This window comes from Eriocheir sinensis, chromosome 39 (genome assembly GCF_024679095.1).
Source record: "Eriocheir sinensis breed Jianghai 21 chromosome 39, ASM2467909v1, whole genome shotgun sequence".
Classification (NCBI taxonomy): domain Eukaryota; kingdom Metazoa; phylum Arthropoda; class Malacostraca; order Decapoda; family Varunidae; genus Eriocheir; species Eriocheir sinensis.
This window is the reverse complement of record NC_066547.1, coordinates 165,936-189,055: the sequence shown is the minus strand read 5'-3', so window position 1 is coordinate 189,055 and position 23,120 is coordinate 165,936. Positions and strand designations below refer to the sequence as shown.

General features: G+C 42.7%; 1 protein-coding gene across 9 annotated transcripts in view; it reads right to left on the bottom strand.

The window, feature by feature from the left end:
* LOC127008848 (dachshund homolog 2-like) overlaps positions 1 to 23,120 on the bottom strand; it is a 125,388-nt gene that overhangs the window by 50,104 nt on the left and 52,164 nt on the right. For 7 of the 9 annotated variants that reach the window (XM_050881221.1, XM_050881215.1, XM_050881223.1 and 4 more), the window contains exon 2: positions 12,833 to 12,886. The exons of the other annotated variants lie outside the window; for them this stretch is intronic. In XM_050881221.1, the coding sequence (XP_050737178.1) occupies positions 12,833 to 12,886 (54 nt within the window). The remainder of the gene's footprint in view (positions 1 to 12,832; positions 12,887 to 23,120) is intronic. 9 annotated transcript variants of the gene reach the window in all.

Here is a 23,120-nt window from a genome sequence, read left to right as displayed (position 1 = left end):
CTCACCCTGTCGTGGGAATATAACGCATAACAAGTCTAGTTGTGGGTGCTGTGCCATTCGTTTATTAATACATTATAATGAGAATAATAATAAAAAAAAATATATATATAATGGAGATGAACTGATGATGATGATAATAACAAAGAAATAATAATGTTATTGATTATCATATCTATAGCATAATAATAATAATAATAATAATAATAATAATAATAATAATAATAATAATAATAATGATATAAATAGTAATAATAACAATAAAAATATCAGTATAATAATAATAATAATAACTGCATATCATAATAATGATAATAACAATAATAATAAAATAATTATATTACTTCTAATAATGATACTTAAAACAATTGTTATTTATTATTATTATTATTATTATTATTATTATTATTATTATTATTATTATTATTATTATTATTATTATTATTATTATTATTATTATTATTATTATTATTATTATTATTATTATTATTATTATTATTATTATTATTATTTTTATTAATAATCATTATCATCAATATTAATGTTAATATAATCATCATCATCATCATCATCATTATCAGCGTCATTATTTTCATTTGCATTATCACTTTCTAGATTCGTACCTACATGGTACATTCTTTAAATAAAACTTACTTATAATGGATGTGTGCAAAATTACTGGTATCCGAACATATCGAATGTGTGTACCTCAACTGTGTCATAGCCTCTGCTGCTAGCTGTTAACGAACCGCGTCTACTGATCCATGACGTCGTGCTTCTTTATTTCTTGATCGTAACCTTTGTATACTGAGTAACCATTTAATCATAACCTCTCTATACGTGCTCCATAACCTTCGTGTCGCCAATTCTTCAGACAAGAGCAGATTTATAACTTCATAACATTCAGAACTTCAGCGTTCCCTCCATTGCCGTAATTGTTGTAGGCTATACAAGTTCCTTACATCATAACCATTTGGTGTAAGTCCAGCACAGTATCGTGATTACCTTACCGTATTATGAGCATTAACGCTCCAACTTACCATACAATTTTCTGTACCGGAATCGCTGCAACATATCTATTTTTTTCCATTTCTAGTTCAAACGGATATTTTCTATCATACTCATATTACGTACATTACTGCATTTTTGACAAGTTGACAATCTTTGCTTGAGGTCTTTATATATATGTATATATATATATATATATATATATATATATATATATATACATGTATATATATATATATATATATATATATATATATATATATATATATATATATATATATATATATATATATATATATATATATATATATATATATATATATACATATATATATATATATATATATATATAGAGATAGATAGATAGATAGATAGATAGATATAGATATAGATAGATAGATAGATAGATAGATAGATAGATAGATAGATAGATAGATACAAGACTTGCCTCGTAAGCTGGACGTTTATCGCAGCCGTTACACCGTGACGTGTTCAGTACTGGGCCTTGTCCGCGCGGTCCGGGCGGCGCAACGGTGTCGAGCGGCTAATCATCTCCACGCAGAGGCAACCACGCAGAAACACAACCTCAGAGACTTTATCGCATAATCTGATATTCGCCAATCAGTAAAATACCTCAGTTTTAATCCCCCAAGAAGGATGTAGCATCCCCCGTCGTGAAAACCCAGAAAGCCTCATAATGTGTCTAATGTGACCGGCAGCGTAATTCGGCCTCATGTGACGTCACTATACACTGGCGTGTGTAATCTTAGAGTTTTCCTCCCCGCCCCCTCTGTGTCTCTCTCTCTCCTCCTGCCGCTGTTCTACCTCCATCTCTCCCCACCACCGGTGTCCCTTCTCCTCTTCCATCTCCTCATCTTCCTCCTCCTCCTCCTCCTCCTCCTCCTCCTCCTCCTCCTCCTCTTATTCCCCACATTCCGGTATGATTCTATATGTTATTGGAAGCTGAGTTCTGAGATAGTTGACGTAGTAAAAATAAGAAGCACCAGCACACATAAGATCGGTAATATGTTAGGATAAACCTTATTTGTGAATAAATCAACCTTTACATCACAAAAAAACACATGTAAAATTATTGTCTTTTAATGGTGCTCAGTTCTTGGAAAATACACACTGTAGACTATTATTGTTTTATTAACATTTGTCAATGAAACAACATAAAAAATGACATAATATTTGACACTATCATAAGTTGCGTATAATTTGGATTCCTGTCGTGTCTGGTAACAGAGTGTTGCAATAAGTACTGGCTGAGGCGGAAGCTGGCGGGGAGGAGGGGGGCTCGACGATGGACGAGAAGGAGGAGGATTAGAAGCTGGAGGAGGGGAGGAGGGGAAGGACGAAGAGGAGGAGGAGGAGCACGAAGAGGACGAGAACGAAGAGGAAGAGGGGGAGTTGTTGGGTGTGTCCATAGAAGATGGAGTGAGGGAGGATACAAAAGGAATGAGGGGGGTGGAGGGATGGAGGAAGGGGAGGGACTGGAGAGAGTATCATCCTCTCGGTGGGATAATAAACACATTGGTTCAAGACACTCCCGCGCCGCCCTGCCAGCCATCTGTCAGGCGGGACCAGAAACCCGATCGTCCGCTCCTACATTTTTATACACCTTCGCAAAAAGTCTTCCGCCGCGCCGCTGAGGACTAGGAGAAGGAAGAAGGCAGAGGTAGGGGAGGAGAGGGGGAAGGGAAGGAGGAAGGGATAGTCTGGTGAACCTGGAGGAGTCATGACGACGCACCCGGACCACTTCTGGAGGCGAGGTCCCTGGATAACCAGTCAGTACCCAGTAATCATTATCATAACCTTCTTATCGACGTTTCGGTGATCATTACTTTTTTGGGATACATTCGCACAGCACACTTGCAGCTTAATACTTTAGAAGAAGGCGTTTCTGAGGACCTGCGGGGGGTGCAATTTTCTGAGATCACTCGGAGTTCGATAATGAAGGATAATTGAGGAGTATGGAGAGGGCGTGGCCAAGTCCGATGCCCCTCCTCTTAATGCGACCATGCGCTACCCGGATTGGCAGGTGATCGCTGAGATGTTTAGTGGGGAGGAGAGGGCCCGAGGGGGAGAGGGGCAGACCGATCCCCTGGGAGTGTTTCAGGTGCATCTTGAAGACGCACGAACAATGGCAGAGAAAAATATTAACTTCCCGGTGTCTGCCCCCAAAGTAATACTTGCTCATCAGAGATAGATTTGAGTGTTCGATGGAAGCTGTTTATTAGAGCTTCATAAAATGTTATAATATTGCAAGACGAGCGGCACATTAGCAAAAGGAATTTCCACCTATTGGTCTGTTCAATGTTGACGAGAGAGAGAGAGAGAGAGAGAGAGAGAGAGAGAGAGAGAGAGAGAGAGAGAGAGAGAGAGAGAGAGAGAGAGAGAGAGGCTAGGCTGTTGACTGCTCATTGACATTAAATAGATAAATTAAGAGAGAGAGAGAGAGAGAGAGAGAGAGAGAGAGAGAGAGAGAGAGAGAGAGAGAGAGAGAGAGAGAGAGAGAGAGAGAGAGAGAGAGAGAGAGAGAGAGAGAGAGAGAATAAAATGCATCTCCTTACTCTGCATCATAAACACAGCATGACGCCCCTCTCACGCCCTACTGGCTTCACAGGTACTGGTAAACAGCGGTCCTCCAAGAAGCATGAGAGAAGAGAGTTAGGTTTAGCTCTCGACGGCTCGTCATAATAAGTGTTAGAGGCGCAGATCAAGACCGAACAGATGCAACACAGAGACCGTGATGCATATACTGTGAGAAACAAGAACCATCTCTCTCCACCTTGCCTTCCCCCACTCTCTCTCTCTCTCTCTCTCTCTCTCTCTCTCTCTCAAAAAAAAAAAAGATCGTTTCTCTTAATTATTTTTTTTGTTCTACAATACAACCTCTATATACAATATTATCATTGTTGAATGGTTGTTACCTTGAACTTGTTTGTTTTTTCAGATTGATAATACCAATGGACACCCTCATCACAACGCGTTATCGGCTCCTTGTCATCCTCTTCCCCGTACACGACATAGTTTACAATTCAGCGAGCGTTCTCCTCAACCAATATTTTTGCACAACTAACCAGTTTTCCTGTTCGTTTATCTCCAGTTTGATTATAATGTGGAATGTACTTCCTAATGAGAGTGTTTCGGTTGTTGACCTTGATTAGATTAAAGCAAATATTAACGCCCACCTATTACCTCATTAGGCATTGTGTTTGTCACCCATTTTTTTTTTTTTATCCTTGCTTTACTATCACTGCCTTTTATTTTCCACATCCATGTCTGCTCATAGAGAAGACTTTTTTTAGGATTACCTGAACACTTAGTTGTATGAAGCAAGAGAGATAACGGGAGCTAGTTAGATGGATGTATCTTTCTACCCATGTATCTATTTATCTGTCTATCTCTATACAGATGTGTGTAAATATATATATATGTGTGTGTGTGTGTGTGTGTGTGTGTGTGGAGAGAGAGAGAGAGAGAGAGAGAGAGAGAGAGAGAGAGAGAGAGAGAGAGAGAGAGAGAACATCACAGACAAAGGTAATGACAAGTTTAGAGTGACGTTCATAACTGCACAAATCTCAGCGTGCGTACAAGCTTTTTTTTCTCCCTTCCCTTACCTTTTTTTCCCTGCCATGCGTGAGTTGGAGGACGGGCGAACAATTAGCGACTCGTTGTAATAAGGCAAATAAACAAAGAGGAAGGGTCAGGCGAGTATCAAAGAGAGCCGATTCTGCTCCCCCTTTGGCTCTCACAACGAAATCTTGCCTCCCCTTCCGTCCTCTTTCCTCTTTCTTCTCTTCGCTTTTTTCTCCTCTCCGCCTTTTTGTCTTCTTTTTCCCATCTAGTTTTGTGTTAATATATCTTCTCTTTTCAAGTATTCTCGTTCTCTTTCTGTCTCTGCATGTTTTTATTTGTCGTCTAATGTATTATATTTCATGGTTCTATTTATCCACGTCCACTTTATTGAATCTTCTCATTCCTAATTTTACCGTGCAACCCTTTCTGTCCTCCTTTGCTTCCCTCACTCCCTGCGTCCCTTCGTTCATTTAATCACTTGCTCCCTGTCTCTAGTCTCCCTATACTCTTCCCTCCCTCTAGTTATTTCTTTCTCTCCCTCCATATCTATTTCGCCTGAGGACACCCTTCGGCGCTGCCCTCCCTCCCTTTCACCCTTCTTCCTTTCCTCCCTTCCCTCCACTGTTTCTCCAACAACCCTCTTCCTGCTTAGACTGCTTATACATTCCTGCCCACCCCTAGTATTTTTCCCTCCTGCTTCCATTTTCTGCAGTGAATTTATCCCTTCCAGTTTAATCTCTTCTGGAAAATTGGTTCACCTGGTGGCAGACTTCGTTCCCAGAAGCACTGCCCCACAGAATCACTGATGTACATGATTTGTCAAGGCGAGTGACATGTCTTCATGTGTATACCTCAAACTAGGGTACATTGGTGTGCGTGTACGTGGTATAATTCTCCTCTTGGTCTGCTGCGGGTCTCTCTCGAGACAGCCAGCCGTTCCCCGACGGAAGAGCACAGAGCTCATAGTACCGATCTTTGGGTAGGACTGAGACCACTCACACACAACACACCGCGACAACGAGGTCACAACTCCTTGCCTTACGTCGCGTACCTACTCACTGCTAGGTGAACAAGAGCTACACGTGAAAGAAGATAAACCCATCTCATCTTCACCCGGCCGGGGAATAGAACCCCGGTCCTTCTGGTTGTGAGGCAGACGCTCTATCCACTGAGCTACCGTGTGTGTGTGTATGTGTGTGTGTGTGTGTGTGTGTGTGTGTGTGTGTGTGTGTGTGTCAGTAGGTAAATGCTAGTTGAAAGTTAAATACGGTCGTAAATATCATGTTTGTTTTTTTTCTCCAAAATGCATTGTTTTCAAAATATCTATTATAATTTCAGCGCAATACAGCCTAAATCCACTGAAGGGATTGATTTTTGGTCTGTCAAATTCTTATGGTATTTTTTCTATCAGGTTTACCACATAGTCCAAAGCTACTCATTGAGAAATAAAAAGAAAAATGAAACTGTGAACACAATACTTTTTTACCTCTTCTTGTGAGCCTTGTCCGCGAGGCTGACCCGCTTTGTATCTCCTTAAAACCCTCTGGACAGTAGGAAGAGTGCCACTTGTTGCCAGAGCCATGACCGCCAATTACGAACAGTCTCTCTCTCTCTCTCTCTCTCTCTCTCTCTCTCTCTCTCTCTCTCTCTCTCATTGAATGAGAGAGAGAGAGAGAGAGAGAGAGAGAGAGAGAGAGAGAGAGAGAGAGAGAGAGAGAGAGAGAGAGAAAACATGTGATCTGTGGCTGCTGCGCGTAACCTATTGTTGCTGCGAGATAAGTAACGATGGAGAACAAATCCCGAACAAGTGGGGATCCGGACTCAGCGTTTCTCTCCCCCTTTCCCTGCGTCCCTCTCGCCCGTCTGCCGTCCCCCCGACCCTTGCTTCCCGGCTCCCTCCTCCCCCTTTCATGGAGAGCGCCTGGCGTTGCAGCCATCATCAGAAACAGTTAAATCAGCGATAATGAACCTTGATTATCCACAAAAGTAACATCGTAATACAGTCTCTCGGGGAGCCGGTAAATGTAGCTTGGCGGGGCATCAGTACCAGGCGGGGGACGGGCCGTGCGGAGGGCGTCGACGGGCAGTCCTCAGCCCGGGACGTTTGGTGTTCGTCACTCCTGACAACCGTCCATTGTGACCTGAGTAATCACTCCCGTCCCTCAACACGGGTAATGATATAAAAACTTCATAACTTCTACGGGCTCACATTACTACAGCTGCAAAAAAAAAGGCTCTATCTATATATTCGAACTGCCCCGACTTTTTTTTGTGTGCAAAAATTTCAATCTTCATCAGATCAAATTTCAACTTTAGAAATTATTGTAGTCACTCAATATTCCCGACTATTGAAGTTTTTATTCATTGTTTTGTCCGTAATTTTGTTTCCAAAATTGATTAATCATGTTGTAAAGACGTGGACCCGATAATCATGTCAAATTCTTCACCACAGGTAACCACACCACCTGTTCATAATTACTGGTAGTTGGGACGTGATGGCTGGCTGTTGGCAGGCTGGTGATTGTTGGCAACGTGAGGGTTGCTGGCAAGGGAGATGGCTGCTGGCAGAAGCAAGGATGAAGGTTGGAATACGTTTTCGGTAGAAAGGAAAATTGCTAATGTCAAAAACTTCATAAACTACAAGAATGTTCTCACCACCTCGGAAGAAGCACGTTGTAGGCACGACGGATATTGGCAGAATATCACGAGTTTTTAGTCATCCTAAAATTAATATTTCTTGAAAGTTTCGAGGCAGAGGGCAAAGGGCAGGAGGCTGAGGGCAGGGAACTGAATGCTGGCATATGAGAGGCTCCTGCATGGTTGAGTTTAGCAGTAACTGCTTTCTAAAACATGCTAGACATCTCTAAAGGTAACAGTTGAGAGGGTGAGCCTTTCCCCTGAGACGATGGCGGGGGTGAGGGCGGCATATCCCTGAGTTATGGTTGAGAGATGCAGGGGTGAGCGAGAGCACAGGGAAGGGACGGGGGAGGGAGAATAAGGGGGGAGGGGGAGGAGTTGGTGGCCATGGAGGCAACGGTGATGGTGGCGAAGGTAAGGGAAGAGGTTTAGATCAAAGAGAAATTGCTGAGAAAAGAAAGACCCTTAAAACTTGCGCTGTATTATTGGTGGTATATTCACTAAGCACAACACTCAACGTGGATTCGCTTCTATAAAGTTTATGGACTCCCTGAAGGCTGGATTTGAACTGAACTGGCCAAGGTAAAATAAAGACAGGATAAAAGGAGAAGAGAAATAGAGTCTGTCATGGTTGAGTGGCCGGCGGTGGCGGCGATGGTGGAAGGTTGAGGCGGTGCAAAATGTGACAGTCGCTGTATAAACTCGCCATCCTCGACCGCTTCTCATGCCTCCAGCCATTATCCAAACATTGTGTAGCTTGCTCACTTGCCCACTCCTCCTCCTCCTCCTCCTCTTCTCTACCACATCCTCCTCTACCTCCGCCTTCTCTACCTCCTCCTCTACCTTCTCTTCTTTCCACTCCTCCTCCATCTCCTCTTCTTCATATCTTTCCTTTTGTTCTTCCTTCCATTTTGAGGCATTTCCTCTTTCATGACAACTACCAAGACGCATGTCAAATCTCACTCTCATAGGCCACGCACAGCAGTACATAACCAGACTTGAGAAGGAAACATTGAACCGAAAGCATCAAAACAAAATCAGGCTTCTCAGTTCTACTCGGCGCATCCATCCCGCCTCTACCTCATTTCCCCCTCTTTACTTCCTCTCTCCTTCCTTCGCCGGACAAATTGCTCCTCTGAATGGGTGGTGTAAGAGGCCCGCCTGACAGCCTGCCTGCCCACCTGTGTGCCTCCCTCAGCTATTTCTAACGCAGCGTCACACGTCATAGTGCATAAATAAACCAGCAAGAGAGAGAGAGAGAGAGAGAGAGAGAGAGAGAGAGAGAGAGAGAGAGAGAGAGAGAGAGAGAGAGAGAGAGAGAGAGAGAGAGAGAGAGAGAGAGAGAGAGAGAGAGAGAGAGAGAGAAGGGAAGGGGTCGTTTGATGCCCCTCTCGTCATCACTGATAAGGCACCACCTGCAATAATTTTCTCCCATACACGTCCACCATCACTCCTCGCGGCGCAACCCGGTTTTCTTATTATTCGTTTACCCTCCTCCCCCTTCTCCTCTTCCTCCTCCTCCTCCTCCTCATGTTCCTCCTCCTCTTCCTCCTCCTCGTCGTCGTCCTCCTCCTTCTCCTCCTCCTCCTCCTCCTCCTACATTATTATTTTAATCAGTGAAATTTAGAGAGAAAGAAGAGGGTTATTTCGGAAAGCAGATGGGTCGAAAAGAACACTAGTCCATCCTCTTTTGCCCTTTGCTTATCCTAGTCCCCATCCTCGTTTTTCTCCTCGTCATTCTTTCTCCTTTTTCTACTGGTATACTACAAAAACAGCAGACAGTAGGAACATAACAACAGCAACAACTACAACAACAACAACATCTAACTACTACTACTACTATTACTGCAACTACTACTACTACTACTACTACTACTACTACTACTACTATTACTAATACTACTATTACTATTACTACTACTACTACTACTACTACCGGGAAAACAACACCTAATCTATAGTCGCCTTGTCTCCTCTCATGCCACCATTACCGTTTATAAGCTTTTATTTTGCCACTTTAGTTTGAATTCAGGCACTATTGCTCATTAACATTAACATTAACATTAACACTCACACACACAAAAAATAATAATAATAAAAAAAATATCTTCACCTTCCATCTCAACAACTCTTCCACTCTTGTCTTCACCGCCACCACCACCACCACTTTGCCCCTTCACCTTAAACCACTAATAGTCCAGTTATAAAAATGTACCCTTGCCTCCCCTCCCACCCAACCAACTCTCCCTCCATTAACCCCGCTGTACCTGGTTGTTTTTGTTTTTTTTGCCCCGTACAGGAAACAGCGTCTTGAAAAAAATCCGATCGTGCCGCCATTTCCTGTAAAGCGAGACTCATTACATATTATTCGTGGTGGTGCCCACACCCAAGGAGCCGTGCCGCGCGTCCCCTATTCTTGTAAGTTTGTTTGAGTGGTCTGTGCAATGTAAACACGAAGATCACGCACACACGCACCTTAAAGCAAATATGGATAGGCTCAGGACGCTGAACAGAATACATACCTATGTGCTTGCATATTTATGCAAACACACACACACACACACACACACACACACACACACACACACACACACACACACACACACACACGGCCTGATCACGAGCTCAACTCGCCATCGCCAGCAAGCACCCTCCCGATCAGAAGCTCATTATAGTCGAGCAGTACTCAGAGATCGATTATAAAGAGTTTGCTATAATCGGAAGGGCACTTGCTGGCGATGACGAGCCCAGGTCGTGATCAGGTCGTAGTGAATTACACACACACACACACACACACACACACACACACACAGTAGTTGACCAAAATACTCATAAGAGAATGAAGAACCCTCAAGCTTGCCTGACATTTCCGACAACGTCAAAAAGAGCGTTTTTTTCTGCACCCTTCCTTACTCCCCGTCACTCCTCACCCTTTCATTCCCACCCTCCCTTCCCCCGCCAGACCCGTGGGAGAGGGGCAGCGTGGGGAGGGACCGCCCCTGCCCCACCACCCTACCCTTCACACATCCGTGGAGCACCTCACAGATGTGTATTTACATCTTTTCGTTGTTTTCACCTTAGTTAAGTCATTTAGTGCCTGACTTAGCGCGTGAATATTACTGTCTTTGGCGTTATTTATTGACATTTCCGGGCATCTTCAGTTATTTTCTGCTCATCACTCAAATAGACTACATTTCTTTGAAGCGTTGCTTTCCAATGTAATTTGTGGTTGCTTTATTGACTTGTATGGTTTTTTATTTATTCATATATTTATTTTTTCCTTTATAGTGTCATCGGCTGGGTGGGTCATATCGGCCCTTATGAACGATATTTATGTTCAGCCAACAAATTAATAGACTGTTTGAAAATAATATCTCATTTTTATGACAATCATACGATACTTTCTTGCACGTGCCCTTATTAATCATTTACCTCTTCTTTCACAAGGTTTTCCTGTCATCGGTTTCCTCTTTTTGTCTGTACGTCTTTGTGCGATAATCTTATTCCTCAGTTTGTGTTCTCCTACCTTGTTTATTTTCATTTCTTTCTATCTTTGGCTTTTTCCTAAGTTTGCATTTCTCCTTGTCACTCAATTTCTTTTTTTTTCTCTTACATTATCGCTTTTCTATTTTACTGCCAAACGTGTTTCGTGGAGTAGTTACGCGGCGTGTCATAACAATATCTGGCTCGTGATGGATACTGGCGCGTGTGTCGAGGCGTGAGTTATGGAAAGTAAACAACGAGTCGTCATTAGGGCAGTCGAGGAAGAGAAACGAGAGGCAAAACAGAACCAGTGTCACCCCGAGGCGCTAACACACGTGGTGACAGTCACCGAGAAGAAGAAAAAGAGGAGGAGGAGGAGGAGGAGGAGGAGGAGGAGGAGGAGGAGGAGGAGGTGATGAGAGAACGTAGAAGAAAATGAGAAAAGAGGAAGGTTTTGTTGGTTTCGAGGAAGTGGACGAAGAAAGGAGGGCAAGGCAAGGGAGGCAACAAAAGTCTATACCCTGCACAGGACACACAGACAGACACTTGACTAGCGATACAAACACACACGGAAACGATAAAAAGAAGACCTTCCCCCCCCACACACACACACCACTACCACCACCATCATCACAAAAAACGCAGAAAGAAAAAAAACTCCCCCTGTATACTCAGTGGTATTTGTGTTACCCGTGACCCTGGCCAACTCACCCTCTGTCAACGCTCTCATTAAGGTATAAATGAGCTGTGCATTTAGTAACAACTCGTTTACTAACACTCAGCAGCTCGCAGAATGATAAGCAGCACTTCTTGCTCAGTGTATGTTTCTCATTGATTGTCTTCATTTCTTTCGACCTTTGGTTTCATTCCAAGTTTGCATTTTTTCCTTGTCACTCAGTTTTCTTTCTTTTTTTTCTCATACATCCTCACTTTTCTGTTTTACTTGCATTCGTTGTGCTCAGCCTGTTCGACATAAGCACGACAATAGTTACTGGCTCATGAAAACACGATTCCTTCACCATACCTGGGTATTTATGTTCTGCTCCCCTTTTCCTCTAGTTTAAGTACCTCGATTCCTTTCCTGCTTGTCATCCCTACAGCCATAGTCCACCCTCACCAGGTCCACACAGACCAATTCTCCTCTTCACCAATTCCACCAATAATCAGACAAACTAATCGGTCGCTGCACATTCTCATCATAATGCTTCCTTCTCTAATAACGACAAACGCCAGGGAAATGTACCAAGAGAAATGTCAGCAAACCCCAAACAGATTTTTGCAGTGCACGGAAATTACCTTTTCTAGCATAGCCCCCAGCCGTGTTGAATGAGAGATTTAGCGACGAAGGAAATATTAGGTTGGCGCTGTCCCTGGCCTGGGAGGTGAGTGATGGGGTGAGGGAGGGTCGTGTCGGCTTCTCGCAACACCCAGCCGCCGGACATAGCCGCTGCCGCTCACAATAATCCTCTTCATGACAGTTACAAACGGTCTGGATTTGCATGTGAGGGGACAATGACAAAGCCGCCTGTCAGGGAGTATCTTATTGTCTCTGCCGCGAGGGGGAGCCGTAGAGCGAGCGAGCGAGCGAGAGAGAGAGAGAGAGAGAGAGAGAGACTTTGACAGCAACTAGAACAGGAGCGACCATTCTCACTACCTCCCTCTAGCGTCAGTTCCCCTGTCGTAACTATTCTCCTGCGTCAGAGTACAAAAAAGTTCCCTCCGAGCAGTTCTAGTCAAAGTTACTATCCGACTATTTCTTTTTTTCAGACTACTGTTTTTCAGTGTTTGTTTGATTCGCCTGTTCTTTCTTCTCAGCGACTCTTGGCTCAGCACCACTAACGGCCGACACTCGCTTGTAGGTTTCCTTTTGATTCTGACATTCGTTAGGGCTGCGTTGTTATCTTCAAAGGCTCCTTCTATGCCGAGGAGTACTTTTTGATGCCCGCCCACCACCACCCCAACCTTCTCTCGCGTGAGTCATGAATCCAAACGTTTATAAAAGGCGCCGGGGAAGATTTTTTCTTAGTTTTTTTGTATTGGTTACACGTACAAAGAAAACATGTCTTTTACCTGCAAAAGATGTTTTGATATGTAAGCTGCTCTTTGTAGATGAGATACTTACACTCGAAAATAGCCTGAAGCCTTGTCTCTACATCTGTAAACAGGGTCCCTCCATCTGCGGACAAGTGGAAACATTTTTAATTTCATTCGCGAACGTGGAGAGCTATGAAGGGAGAGAGATAAGGCGCAGAGTAAATGTTACTGTGTGTCATCAGTTTACTCACAGACAGTGGGAGGCTGAACACAAAAGAGACGCCCAAAACTACTCTCACACACACACACACACACACACACACACACACACACACACACACACCGCTGTAGAAAAGGCAAGTGACATCCCTCCGACACTCCCCTACCTTCCACTTCACGTAATGGCCAACCAACTTGCACACGTCAACACACCTGATCTATATCCGCATAATTGTTGGCTTCTACCTACACTTCACTACACCCTTTCAACTGCCTCCATCCCTCTCTCCCTCTCACCTATCCTGCCTCTCTCTCCCCACGCATTGCTACCCACACAACCCTTCCCATTGTGCTTCACCCTCCTATTAGTATTGCTACTTATCTCACTTGCTTCTCGGTTTCTTATATCATTTTCCCTCATCCAAATCACACGCAAGGTTTTATCTTTCGCACAAGTCGCTGCCTCCTCCTCCACGTACTTGGCACCCACACTACTGTCCACTTGTCATTAGAGCATTCGCTCCCCTTACCATCGTTCACACCACCCCAATTATTTCACTCACAGACAAAGTACACATATGTTTATTATTATTCAACATCCTTCCTTCGCTGCTATTTTTTCTTCACCCAAAGTAAGTAATAAGAGTACGTCGATCTGACCAATATTAGTTTCGTTGTTTTTGACTCACAAAAGATGTCACCAAAACCATCAATGATACAAGAAGAAATACATAGCTGTTATTCACGCGCTCGCGCAAACAAAGAAACAAACACTAAACAAAACGAACAAACAAAAAAACACAAACATATGTACACACAAACAGACAAATGAACAAACAAGCAAACTCAAACCACAAGCAAATCAACAAACACACACCAACAAAAATACACACACACACACACACACACACACACACACACACACACACACACACACACACACACACACACACACACCTGGCCCAGACTCTTCCACCCCGCCAAACCATTGCATTCTCCGCTTATTACTTCCTCACTACTAACTTGCCTAACCAACTGTGTCAATTATCACCTGTCGGGCGCGATAAGGTCAGTATATATTCCTTGAGTTCGTTCAGTTTTCCTGCTGAGTTTGTGAGCATTCCTGACCTGTGACTGTGGGGTCCTTGTTAGCCTGCCAAGAAAAGTCCCCCTGGGATTAGCACGAGACACATATTAAGTCCGCAGCGTCGCCGATAAGATCTCTTGCTCCATAAGGCACCATTAGTCTCTCAGCGCCATTGCACCGGAATAAAAGGCGCCCGTGTCGGGGATAATTTAGTTCCCACTTGAGACAGTCGGTAAAGGTCCCCTCTCATTGCTATTCATAAAGACAACCAGCCAACACGAACCACCAAAACAAACCGACTGTACCACTTATTGATCACGGCTACAAACTGCACGCTTCCCCCTTCACCCTTCCTTCCCTGCCCCTGCCTAGGTGTCTCCCTTCTCTCCCTCCCTCCCCAACCCCAGGGCTCTCAGCGGCACACTCCCTGGCCCCTTCAACATAATTAATGCCTCTTCAGCCCCATTAGTTCCCCTCATCTTAGTAGTGACCCTGCAACCTATTTATTGCTTCTTCAGTGTCATCAATTTCCCGCATCATGCTTAATCCTCTCCATGACCCTCCGTGTCCTTAGGTGCCGCCTCTAAGTGCCTCTTGCTAGTGCCGCTCAGAGGTTTTCAAAGACTCAGGCGTTTTCGTTCCCAGTCCACGTTCTTCTGGCTCCTCGGCTTTATCATTCCACACCACCACTCACTTTTCGCTATGCAGTTTTCGTATCCGTTCACTCTACACTCCTGACTCCTTTCCTTCAGTAGTTGACAGTGTCTATTCGTCCTCATCACTACACACATTCCGCCCGGCACGCTACTCGCTCCTTGCTCCCTCCTGCTCATTGCTCGTTCTCATCGGCGTCGCTCAACATGCTCAACACAATCACTTCGTCGCTAATTAGTTTGCTCGGTAACCCAGTACACCAGACCAACAAACGACTCTGTATCGCCCCGGGGCTTCCTCAGGGCCACAGCCACTCGCCATGTATATAAAAAGTTGATTTTCATTGAAGCCCAGCAGCAGTTTCTCGCGTGACACTACGCTGAGCGGACTTATTTTAACGCTGTGTAACCCGATCGATTCTTGTAATTGTCGAATTATGTGCAAATTATGATAACGTCCAATTAACAAAGGTTGTATATATGAATTAAAATACAGAAAAATGTCAAAAGAGGGGAAATACGATGGATTAAATGCCTGCCTGAACGAATCTTCAAATGAGTACGTTCACACTGCCCAGACGCAAAGCTCGTGAACACTGTCATTCGTATGCCACTTTCATCCCTTGCCTGTGAGAGAGGACGATGAGGACGACTTAGGCGGCGCGGGTAGGCATATCTCTCTCTCTCTCTCTCTCTCTCTCTCTCTCTCTCTCTCTCTATATATATATATATATATATATATATATATATATATATATATATATATATATATATATATATATATATATATATATATATACTTCATTGTGTTTTCTCCTTACCTCCCTCCCTCGGTCCTTCAACCTTGCCTTGGATAACGCCTGAGTGAAGAATCATGTTAGCACAGTTTCGGCATGATAAATAAAATATGTCTTGCCTGGCAGGAGAAGTCGTGCTTTGGCAGTAAGCATGTTGTTTTTAGCCGCTTTCTCATAATTTGATTTCCGTCCTCTCTTCATCTTTCTCATTTTTATCACCATCAATTCTTCTTTGATATAATGTTCTTACTCACTTTTTCCCTCTTTCTTCTTCCTCCTTTTCGTCTCCTCCTCCTCCTCCTCCTCCTCTTCATCATCATTATCATTATTATTATCGCCATCATTATCATTATCGAAATTATCATCATCATCGTAGACATGATGTGTTTGTTTTGTCTTCTGTTTATCGTCTATTTCCCTTTCCTACTTCCTCTTCCCCCTCTTCGCCTCCTCTTCCTCTAATAACTCCCTGTCCCTCCCTTGCCTTGTCTCGGCTGGCCTCTGCGCTGCTGCTCTTCATTATTATCCATTAAGCAGGTCGAGACACCACTGCGATGGTTCTCGGGTATAATCAGGCCTGTATCTCGATTATCCCTAGAGATCGTCAGTCCTGAGAGAGCTTTTGTGCCGCGACGAAAGATGGCAGACGTTACAATCGCGGCAACTCGAGCTAAAAATGCCTTCTATTTCCTGATACACATCTTTGCCACCAATCCGGATGGGTAGTGTAGCAGAGAGAGAGAGAGAGAGAGAGAGAGAGAGAGAGAGAGAGAGAGAGAGAGAGAGAGAGAGACGACACAAAACACAGGGCAGGGGATGTATGTCTGCTCACACGTGTTCGCTCCGCCGCATTACTCACCGAATCAACAGTGCACAATATCACATTCATCGTTGCCTATCGAGCCGCGATCTCGAAATACCCACTGGAGAAGAACAGAGACACCGTGTTCCTCAGGTTCAAACGCGGCCAAGAGGAGGCGAGCCGTGAGACCCCACTAACTCCTCTTCCTCCTCTTCCTCCTCCTCTTCTTCCTCCTTTTCCTCGTTTTCCTTGTATAATACTAGTGTCTTTGTCCTTCGCGTACCTCTTCAGTAAAGACTCAAACACCTCAGAAATTGCAGCAATAACGCGTGAGCAGCCCTACGAAGCGAGGGTTGAAAAGAGTGAGTGTTTGTTGTTTAGGTGTGACATGCCTCGAATATTTATGGACCACGAGTTTTTACAAGAGTGACAAGTCAGTTCGTCCGGGAGTGGGTGAGCGAGGGAATGAGGGTGGTATGGAGAGAGGGTACAGAAAGGAGAGGAGTGGGGGGTAATGAGGGGGAGACAGACTGGGAGGCACCCCACACAACACTTTACCTCTATTTACATACCCTTTAAATGCCTTTCTGTATGTTCGTTTTATCTCCTCGTTTTATCTCGCAGTTCATCTGGGCGTTGCGGATCATATTGAGCAGCTGTCGTCACCTTCGTAGTCCCCCTCTCATTTTTCTCCTCCGTTTCCTCCTCTTCCTCTTCAGCTTCCTTCGTCTCCTCTTCCTCCTCCTCCCCCTCTTCCCCCACCCCCTTTGTGTGCTGGCGCCTCTCCTCCTTCGTCACACTTCACACTTCCGCGGCCTCTCATCACCTCATTCATTTGCCACTTCCTTTGCAATCTTTCACTCTTATTGCAGCTTTTTTGTTTTCTTCTTTCCATTTTCGTTTTAGTTATCACTTGCATCCTTTTTCTCTCTTAACTTATCTACTCCAGCAGCCTTAATTAACTGCTCACGCCTTCCATCGTCTAACTTAGAACTCCGCCTCTTATTGTTACCTTAACGTTATATACAACGCCCTCTTTGCTGTCCTCACGTCCCGGCCTGACAGTGGTCGCCAGTCTCGGCCAAGGCCCTGCTGGACTCCCCTCATACTCCTCTCCATCCCTACCCTGCCCCTCCCTCATATCTATATGTCAACTTGCTTCTATTTTCTCAAGGTATATGTCCTCATTTTTTTTAACTAATTCTCAACATGCATGCAGTAAAAAATCTACTCCACTGCACTAGTTCATGACATAAACTATTTGTACTTTAAACAAACACACACACACACACACACACACACACACACACACACACACACACACACACACACACACACACACACACACACACACACACACACACACACAAACACAAACACAACCCCAAACACACTTTCGTGTGTGCATTTTTTTTCTTTTTTTGTTGTTGAACTCCTGCCACTATTGCTAGACCAAAACCCTTAACACACTACTGTGTGAAAGAATTCTTAAAAACCTAATGATAAACACATTTAATTCTACAATGTCTTCTGTCTTACAGTGTGTTGTATGAACGAGACATTTAGTTACTTAAGTGTCAACATATTCCATGACGTACAATGAAGTAGTTCTTAGCTGCTTGTGTGACGTGAAGTACTCGGCTACAGCTGTTCGCTCCGCCTTACCTTCGCAAGCTACAAGCACAGAGAAGCACAGGGTAAGCCAATGAGAATAAGATATTATTTGCTATTTTCAACACTCGAACATACCACATGGTGACACAACAACATCTACTGACGCCTCGCCGCGTGAGCCACAAAGGCGGAGTTACGTGAGAAACAATGAGCTGATTATTTTTAATTACATAAGCCACAAACTGCCTGACAAGAGACTTTCAGAGTGTCACCGTCAATGAGAGAACAAACGCCCCATATTTTTAAAGTCATAGATTCTCACTGCACTTGAGGTACAACGTGCTCGATGATTTTTATGTTTCATTTATTACAAACAAGATTATGAAATAATCAGTAACGAACTTTGAGAACTGAAGATCCAAACACGTAGGCAAAATAAAAGAAAGCATATCGCTTCCTTGTCAGAATAAAACACAAGAGTAATCATATAGTGATCGATAATGGCTGAAGTGAGAGGTGAATAGGAGGATAAAGGTTGACTGCAGGCGAGGGGAAGAGTGAGTCCCTTGGCAGCTGCAGCGTGAGTCAGGGTGGGGAGTGACGGCCTGACACGCGAAGGAGGAACCTAAGGAGACCCAAGGCAGGTGACTAGCGGCGGGGAGGGAAAAAGGAAGAGTTAAGAGGAACCCAGCACCAAGCCTAGCAACTTAAGGCTACCCTCCCTTCTCCCGCCCCAGGACCCAGAGTGTAGGAGGCTGCGGTGGGCAAAGAGAGACCGGGATCCAACAGACAGGATTTTAGTTTAATATGTAAACAAAGGTAGAAGGGTACTTGATCATTCATGTCCAGAAGAAGCACCTTTTATTTTAACACTTGTGAGACGATGCACTCATGAGTTCTACATGAAAACGTTGTTGTTTCAATAGCATTATTTGAGGTATTACTATGAATTATCTATTTCTTATTTATTTGAGTTGTGAATAGTGCAAAACGAGTCTAAACTATTTTATTAGGAGTGAATTTATTGACCTGTATTTGTGCACGTGCATTTTCTCTTTTACTGGTTCTTGTTGTCTATCTACCTATTGTGGCGATAGCTCTCAAATTACTGGTTCTCTCTCTCTCTCTCTCTCTCTCTCTCTCTCTCTCTCTCTCTCTCTCTCTCTCTCTCTCTCTCTCTCTCTCTCTCTCTCTCTCTCTCTCTCTCTCTCTCTCTCTCTCTCTCTCTCTCTCTCTCTCTCTCTCTCTCTCTCTCTCTCTCTCTCTCTCTCTCTCTCTCTCTGTGTGTGTGTGTGTGTGTGTGTGTGTGTGTGTGTTTCACCACGGCCAGATCACGAGTTGGACTTTCAATCGCCAGCAAGTACTCTCCCGATTAAAGCACCTTCAAGGATCATTAGTCGATCTCTGGGTTATGCCACAACCTTACACACCACACACCCCATCAACCTTGCTAAATGGGGGACAATAACCACTCCTAGTCAGCGGGAAAAAAAAACGCCTGAGCGGGGCTCGAACTGTCACGGCGGTGAAGCCTGGCAGGGCAACACTTTTCTGACTGAGCTATCAGAGAAGTGTAGCTATCAGTGTGTGTGTGTGTGTGTGTGTGTGTGTGTGTGTGTTTTTAGACATATATCTATATAAGTATATATATATATATATATATATATATATATATATATATATATATATATATATATATATATATATATATATATATATATATATATATATATATATATATATATATATATATATATATATATATATATATATATATATATATATATATATATATATATATATATATATATATATATATATATATATATATATATATATATATATATATATATATATCCATATATATATATATATATATCTATATATATATATATATATATATATATATCTCTCAATGTATTATCCTTCTTCCCTGCCTCCCTGTCCTCAACCCCTCACATTCATAGGCAGGGGCTGGAGAAACAGGAGTTGAAAATAACGGACACTTGTAATCTAGCATAAGGGCACTTCATATTCATTTTTTTCTTAGTTTACAATCTTTCAACCGGCACTGCTGAGGGCACATGTTTTCTTCACAGCTATTTAGTGATACTTGTTCTCTTAGTTTCATGGAATGTGTCAGCAGTATGGAAAACTACCATATTTTCCTCCCTTTCTTTACTGGTTTGTCTCGGATGCAACGAGCTCGAGAGGACGCTTGTTGATCAGGACTGAGAATGGTATGATGGAATTAATTGTACAAAAGAGTACAAAGGAAAAGCAAACAGCAACAGACCTCCTGGTCCTTAACTAGGCTGTTTGTTGTTGCTACCATCTATTCTAATCTACGAGTCAGAGACACAGTACAGCAAAGGCGAAGGCTCCTCCCCTCCCACCAATCCCTCCAGCCGAGGGTGGCATGAAAAGAAAGAATACCATGTAGTATAAAAAAACTACAATGGAATTTTACATGGACAGAAGAAAGATCATACACGACAACTAAGCTAACACTACTTTCTGTTAGACCGGAGCAAAATAGCGGATGTTCGGGTTAGCTTCTAAATATCTGTCTAGTCGGTTTTTGAACGTGCAAATAGTTTCACTTTCGACGTTTTGAGGCAAACCATCCCATACATTGATGACACGGTTGAAGAAGTGTTTTGATTCATTTGAGTTGAAACGCTTCCTCGTTATTTTGTATCCATTGTTTCTTGTTACACTTGATTAAGAGACTGTAAAATAATCATGAACATTAACATTATCGAATCCCTTGAAAATTTTAAACACTTCTATCAGGTCACCTCTTATAGCCTTCGCTTTGATAAGCTGAATAAGTTCAGTTTTTAAGTCTGTCTTCGTACGGTTTGTTTCGCAGTCTTGGGATCATTTTAGTAGCTCGACGCTGCACCCTCTCGAGTTTATCTATTTCTTTTCTGTAATAGGGAGACCAGAACTGAACGCAATACTCAAGATGTGAGCGAACTAACGAATTGTAGTGTCAATATTACTTTTTTTCTGATTTGTGTTCAAAATTTATGCAAGACCAATAAATCCGATCAGTTTGTTGAAAGTTTTTTTTACTACTTCTGTGCAATGTTGACTCGGTTTAAGATCGTTCGAAATTATTACTCCAAGATCTTTTTCTTTGCTGGCTTCAGAAAGCCGCACTCCGTTGATTTGATAATGAATAAGATCGTTGTTGAATCCGATATCCATAACCTTGCACTTTTCAATATTGAAATTCATTTGCCATATTCGTGCCCAACTACTTAAACGTTCGAGATCAGCTTGGAAGTGTTCTTTATCCGTTGTCGTAGTGACTCTGCTGGCTATTTTTGTGTCGTCGGCAAATTTCGATATTTTATACGTTAGCCCCTCGTCAATGTCATTTACGTACACAAAAAACAGAACAGGTCCCAACACCGACCCCTGTGGAACACCGCTTTTATCATCTCGCCAGGCATATGATATACCATTCATAACAACTCTGTTTACGGTCGGTGAGCCAGTCTTTGAGCCACTTATGAATATTACCAGTTATACCGTGAGCTTTCAATTTACTAAGGAGGCAGTTGTGAGGGACTTTGTCAAATGCTTTCTGAAAGTCCAAATATACAATGTCTACTGATTGACTTTCATCGTATACATTAAAGATGTAGTCGAAGAAATCGAGAAGGTTAATCAAACAGGAACGTTTGTTTCGAAAACCATGCTGCGAATCCTTAATTAATCTGTTATCTTAAAAAAAACTTTACCATTTTTCCACGAATGATCGTCCCCAAAATTTTGCACACGATTGACGTTAGACTGATCGGTCGATAATTACCTGGTTGCGACTTGTCGCCTTTTTTAAAGATAGGAGTTAAGTTAGCGAGTTTCCATTCTAGTGGTACTTTTCCTTTGTTTAGCGACTTTGAGAATATGTTCAAGAGGGGCTTGCTGATCTGAGGTTTTACCTCTTTAGGAATACGCGGGGATTTTTTTATCTGAGTTGGGCGTTTTGTTTACTTTAATATTATCGATAATTTGTACTGTATCACTTTCTACGATGTCGCTAATACTACTCAAGGATGTGTCATCAATATATTTATGGGATTCCGGTTGCTTTTCGGATAAGATTTCTTCTGTAAAAACGGAGGCAAAAAAATCATTCAATATGTTAGCGATTTCTTCATCATCATTCGTAGATTCGCCATATACAGTTGCTATTGGGCCAATACTAGTGGTAAGAACTTTTTTATTTCTTACGTAGGCAAAAAATTCTTTAGGATTTGTTTTGCTGGCGCTTGCAATATGAAGGTCTAGGTTTCTTTTATTGAGACGTATGATTCTTTTTGTTTCTCGGCGTAATTTTTGGAATTCAATTTTGTCTGTTTCATTATTTGTAGTCAAGTATTTGCGACGCGCTCGATTTTTATTCTCAATTTGGCGTTTGAGTTGATTGTTCCACCACTTAGGCTTCCAGTTGGCTGTTGGTCGTCTTTTACGGAATGGTACAGTCGACGATAGAGAGTAGTGTCACGGTTTTCAGAATGTTTAGCCTGGTAGCGGTATATGGCAACTATACCACGGTGGCGCATTCACTGGTGATGTTAGTGACGCGTATCAGTGTGTACAGTGTGTGTGACCGTAAAATTATAATGTTGTATAATATTATATTATATTATAATATAATGTGGTTAGAAATATACCAAATTACATGAATTCAATTTAGAAATGCGATAACGAATGTCTTCTACATGATGATGATGATGATGACGAGGTAAAACATCACGAACAGTCTGAAACACTTTTTCTTATTAATCTTTGAAAATACCGTGTGCCATGCTGTTCTTCACAGAGGCAGGCGGTGATTAATGCTCCTTACCATCAAACAGGAAATAGGCTTGAGGGTCTGTTTAACTCGCAGCCTTAATCCCGGTCACTATAAAGCCTCAAAGACAATTCAGATCATCAAAAATCTAAAATCATTTCTCCGTGAAGATTACGTAATATCTAAGTATAAATACGTGTGTGTGTATGTGTGTGTGTGTGTGTGTGTGTGTGTGTGTGTGTTGAGTGCGAGGGTAGAAAAGCCCGCGTTCGACGACGCCGTCATGTGAACGTTTATAGCCTATTATTACGTATATATATATATTTTTTTTTTTAATAAAGAACAAGATCTTGGCTGTCAGGGATTTATTTTTTAAGTCAAAAGGCATAAC